Source organism: Frankliniella occidentalis, unplaced genomic scaffold, assembly GCF_000697945.3.
Source record: "Frankliniella occidentalis isolate FOCC.00 unplaced genomic scaffold, Focc_3.1 Scaffold3050, whole genome shotgun sequence".
Taxonomy (NCBI): Eukaryota; Metazoa; Arthropoda; class Insecta; order Thysanoptera; family Thripidae; genus Frankliniella; species Frankliniella occidentalis.
In genome coordinates this window covers 1-4,755 of record NW_026270118.1, presented here as the reverse complement: position 1 = coordinate 4,755, position 4,755 = coordinate 1, and the positions used below count along the sequence as shown (strand labels likewise).

Here is a 4,755-nt window from a genome sequence, read left to right as displayed (position 1 = left end):
GGGGGGGGGAGAGCACTAGTCCTGGAGGTGTCTGCCGGCTAAACTCGTTGATGACAAAGACGACCCAAGTGAGGAATGACACTTTGGACGACATCGTCGTCGGTGGGATGACGGAACGACATCGTAAAGTGTCGACGCTCCGACATCGAACCGACCACATCGAGGACGACGCGTCTGTATGCGGCGAGAGACGCCGCGCATCTTTTCGATGTCGTTTCGACATTAATTCCTTGTGCTAGGGGAGGGACCATGGCAGCGAAATCAGCTCGAGTCACCACACGCAATCTGAGTCGGCAGAAACAGAGGCAACGACGACGGTGCGCATCAGCTACACGCGCGTGGGGGCCCAAATTATTTTCCGCGGCACCCCCCGGCGCGTATACAACATCTATGCGAGTCGGCACAGCCGAGCCCGCGAAGGTTTTCGTACGCGTCGGCTTTCTTTTGCATGCCGCCGCCATACCCCCGCCTGACGTGCACAGCACCGAGGCACCGAGGTGAAAGTGCAGCAGGTGCCGTGGTCGCGTCGTGGCGTGGCGTAACTCGGCGCGCGGGTCTGCCGCACACCGTGTGATCCGCGCCGGCAGGACGCGGAGGAGGAAGTGAGCTCCGCGGGGGGCCGTCTGTGGGAAGGAAAAGCGCCGCCAGGTGGACGCACGAGGGAATTCCACTGTGCACGAGGGAATTACCCACCCCGCGTTGAAAGAAAAGAAGTTCCAGGTGAACTGGAGGGAATTCCATGCGGTCTGAAATAATTTTTTTTAGGCATTCACAAGGGAATGCCACGTGATCTGGAAGAGAAAAATTCAGGGGTATACACGAGGGAATTCTACCCGGGCCGAAAGAAAAGCTCCAAGTACACACGAGGGAATTCCGAGCGGCTTGAAAGAAACCCTCCGTCGGAGCAGTGGGCGCGGTCGCGGTCGGCCAGCAGAGGCCGGGCCGGGGGGCTTCCCCTCCCCGTTCACCTGGACCGGCCCGGCCGGCCTGGTGGCCCACAAGCAGAGGCTGCACTGCCCCAGACCAGACGCGGGGACCGGTGGCGGGGCTGGCTGGATGGTCTAGATCAAGTGGGAGACAATGAGCGCACGGAGAGGGGTCCAGCCGGCGATCCAACCCGGCACGGGGGAGGGAGGGAGGGAGAGAGAGAGAGGCGTGTATTGCAAAGCCCGGGCAGCCTTCGGTCCCTTCGGCCCCGTAGCAGCCTCCAGTCCCGACTGTGCGCGCCCGCGCTCAGGGTCCCCTCCATGTGAGCATACTCGCGCGCGAGGGTGGCCCCAGAATGGTGTCCGGGAACGAGTTCCAGCTCGTGCCCCTGGACGAGAAGAAGCAGTGCCCGACCACGGCCGGCGCCGGCCAGGGCGGCGTCGGCGGCGAGCTGCCCGAGCGCGAGAAGTGGGACAAGCCCATCGAGTTCGTCCTGTCCGTCGTCGGCTTTGCCGTGGGCCTGGGCAACGTCTGGAGGTTCCCCTACCTCTGCTACAAGAATGGAGGGGGTGAGCGGTTTGGGGGGAGCATGGGCCAAGAGAGGGGTGCTTCAGTAAAGCCGAAATTCAAGCGTGCACCAATTTTTCCTTTTTTTCTGGATTTATTTCATTTTTTTGAGATTTTTTAAAATGATTTTTTCTGATTTTTTCTGATAAATATTAGTTGATTTTTTTTCTGTTTTTTATTTTTTGCCTTTTTTTCTGAATTACTTCTGAAGCTTGTTATTTTTTGAGTGAAGTACCCCCTCATTGATACGTCAGCAGGACGACATGTTCGCTAAACGGACCGCTTGGCACGCCTCGCAGGTGCTTTCCTCATCCCGTACTTCATCTGCCTCGTTGCCGGCGGGGTCCCCATCTTTTTCCTCGAGGTCGGCATCGGACAACTCACTAGCCAGGGCGGCATCACCGTGTGGGATCTGTGTCCCATCTTCAAGGGTACGCGTCATTTTTCTCCCAAGTGAATAATTTCGAGTAGACTTTTTCTGCGAAATTGAATTTTCGCTTTTCTGCAGGTATCGGATACGGGACGACGATCGTCTGCTTCCTACTCAACGTGTACTACATCGTCATCCTGGCCTGGGCCGCGCACTTCTTCTACTACTCTTTCTCGTCGGAGCTGCCCTGGGCGTCGTGCTCCAACTGGTGGAACACGCCAAAGTGCTTCACCGTCGCTAACAAGTCGGCCCCGGGCCAGCTGGGTCGCGTAGATGCCGTCGTCGAGTATTGGGAGTGAGTACAACTGCTCAAAAACAAAACGGCAGAAAACCACCAGAAATTAGGTTTCAATAATCCTTGATGTTTTATAATTTTATTTTATTAAATTTTATTTTTCGTCTTCCAGACGTAAGGTGTTGGGCCTGAGTTCTGGAATCGATGATGTCGGTGGCATGCAGTGGGAGCTCGCACTGTCGCTGCTCGTCGTCTGGATCCTGGTGTACTTCTGTGTGTGGAAGGGCATCAAGTCGTCGGGCAAGGTCGTCTACTTCACAGGTATAACGCCGTCCTGTCGCCGCCGCTAGCTTTGGGGTGTCGGTCGGTGTCAGTGCCCCCGCGCTCCCCGCAGTGCTCGTGCGTCGTGCCGAGGTGACGCGAGCGCCGCAGACCGCCAGACGTTTCCGGTTTCCCGAAAGACCCCGCCTGAGAGCGCCGAGGAGCGGGCCGCCAGCTCCGCACAGCTGCTGAGCGGGTCGGCCTATGCAGCGCGTGGCAGGCGCTATCGTTGGTGTCGGCGAAATTGAATACACACACACACACACTTCTGAAAGTTAGATTACACCCGAAAAATGAGGGGGTGATAGGGTAAAATTGCCTCGATGAACGCCCTCTGTGATGCACCGTTGTACTTGCTACAATGTGGCACGAGAACAGAGGAAAGAGGACGGCAAATGCACGTGTTTTTCTCGCCCTCAAGGAACACGTCATGTTCCAGGACGTGAAACGCTATGTGTGATGGAATGGAGGACCTGCGGGGTGCATGGAGGAGCATGCATACTACGCTTTCGTGGACGCTTTGCAAGATGTCCGTAAAATTTAAGCGGAAAAAAAATTATAGTCGCGCCCTAGTGTGAACCAACACGAGCATGGGCACGTGCTAACTTTTGTACGCGACTCCTTCTGCACCAGGGGACTCAACAAAAACAAGCGACGGGTTAATCTCATCGACGCGAATGAAACTTCTGGAGGTCCCGCGCGTCGCGTGCTGCGAGTGCAGGCGCGGGCATAGGCAAGGCGCGCGCGCGGGGCGCAGCGCTGTGGGGCGGGCGGCCTAGCTCCCGACCCGCAGGGGCTGTCTCCTCTGACGGCAGGACCCTCTCTCTCTCGCCGCAGCCACCTTCCCGTACGTCATGCTGACCGTCTTGCTGATTCGAGGCGTCACCCTCGAGGGCGCCGTGGACGGCATCATCTTCTACCTCAAGCCCGACTTCAACAAGCTGTTCGAGGCGCAGGTGAGTGAGTCCACCCGCCGCTGTTGCCCCCGGCGTCCGCGCCGTCAGGGGGTTCCGGTCGGACTAGGGATTTTGTTTAAAGTTCCAAAATGTTACGGAAAAATGCGAAACTATTCCATAAATAAATCTCCCAAAAATTGAAATATTTCTACAAAAAAAAAATGAAATAATAAAAAAATCTACTATACTGTACATTTAAAGAAATAAAATTAAAATCCCTAGGTCAGACCTGAGGGATAACCGCGTCGGGGTGTGTGTGACTGTGACAGGTGTGGATTGACGCAGGGACGCAAATCTTCTTCTCGTACGCCATCGCGGTGGGCTGCATGACGGCCATGGGCTCGTACAACAGCTACCACAACAACTTCGTCAAGGACTGCGTCTTCATCGCGGCCACCAACAGCCTGACGAGCCTGTACTCGGGCTTCGCCATCTTCAGCGTGCTGGGCTTCATGGCGCAGGAGCAGGGCGTCCCCATCGCCCAGGTGGCGGAGTCCGGTCCGGGGCTCGTCTTCATCGCCTACCCAAAGGTGCGGGCGGGGCGTGCGCGGGACAAACCCCAGGGGTACTTCACAATAAATTCAAGCGTCTCATCGATTTTCCTTGATATGTTGTGATTGATATTTCGATTTTTAAAACGATTTTCTTCTGACTTTTCTGATTATTTTTTTAGGGTGTGCACTGATTTTTTGTTAGTGGACCTTGGCTAATCCTCGAGTTGCCCATGATGTTCTTCCAGGCGGTGACGCAGATGCCGATGGCCCCTCTGTGGTCGGCGCTCTTCTTCTTCATGATCATCCTGATGGGGCTGGACTCGCAGTTCGTGGGCGTGGAGGGCTTCATCACCGCCGTGGTCGACCTGTTCCCCGGCGTGCTGCGGCGCGGCCACCGCCGGGAGGTGTTCATCGCCGTCGTCAGCGGCGTCAGCTTCCTCATCGGCCTGCTCATGGTCACCAAGGTCAGTGTGGGGGTCAGGGTGCGCGGGCGAGGGGGGCAGCGCCTCCACGCCGCCGACGACGACGACGGGGGAAACAGCTGACCGCGCGGGCGACTGCGACTCTCCGTGTTTTACAGGGAGGGATGTACCTATTCCAAGTGTTCGACTACTTCTCCGCCAGCGGCATGGTCCTGCTGTGGTTCTGCTTCTTCGAGTCGATCGCCATCGCCTACGGCTACGGCGCCGAACGCTTCTACGACGACATCAGGGACATGATAGGATACCGCCTCAGCCCGTGGCTCAAAGTCTGCTGGCTCGTGTTGACGCCCATCGTTACAATGGTGGGAGATGTTAAGGGTCGTTAAATTACCACGTGCCTTTG

General features: G+C 56.9%; 1 protein-coding gene across 1 annotated transcript; it reads left to right on the top strand.

The window, feature by feature from the left end:
• The first annotated feature begins 1,186 nt into the window (after positions 1-1,186).
• Positions 1,187-4,746, top strand: LOC113212063 (sodium- and chloride-dependent taurine transporter-like). Its single transcript, XM_052276472.1, has 8 exons — positions 1,187-1,496; positions 1,794-1,925; positions 2,003-2,219; positions 2,332-2,480; positions 3,318-3,436; positions 3,706-3,966; positions 4,176-4,394; positions 4,511-4,746. The coding sequence occupies exons 1-8, from the start codon at positions 1,283-1,285 to the stop codon at positions 4,736-4,738; spliced, it is 1,539 nt and encodes a 512-aa protein (XP_052132432.1). The 5' UTR covers positions 1,187-1,282; the 3' UTR covers positions 4,739-4,746.
• The last annotated feature ends 9 nt before the right edge of the window (positions 4,747-4,755 follow it).

Excerpts from the sequence above, each read along its gene's own strand:
- LOC113212063 (XM_052276472.1), top strand. The coding sequence starts at position 1,283 with ATGGTGTCCGGGAACGAGTTCCAGCTCGTGCCCCTGGACGAGAAGAAG. Across the intron at positions 1,497-1,793 it reads CTGCTACAAGAATGGAGGGG|GTGCTTTCCTCATCCCGTAC; the intron begins GTGAGCGGTTTG and ends CACGCCTCGCAG. Across the intron at positions 3,437-3,705 it reads ACAAGCTGTTCGAGGCGCAG|GTGTGGATTGACGCAGGGAC; the intron begins GTGAGTGAGTCC and ends TGACTGTGACAG.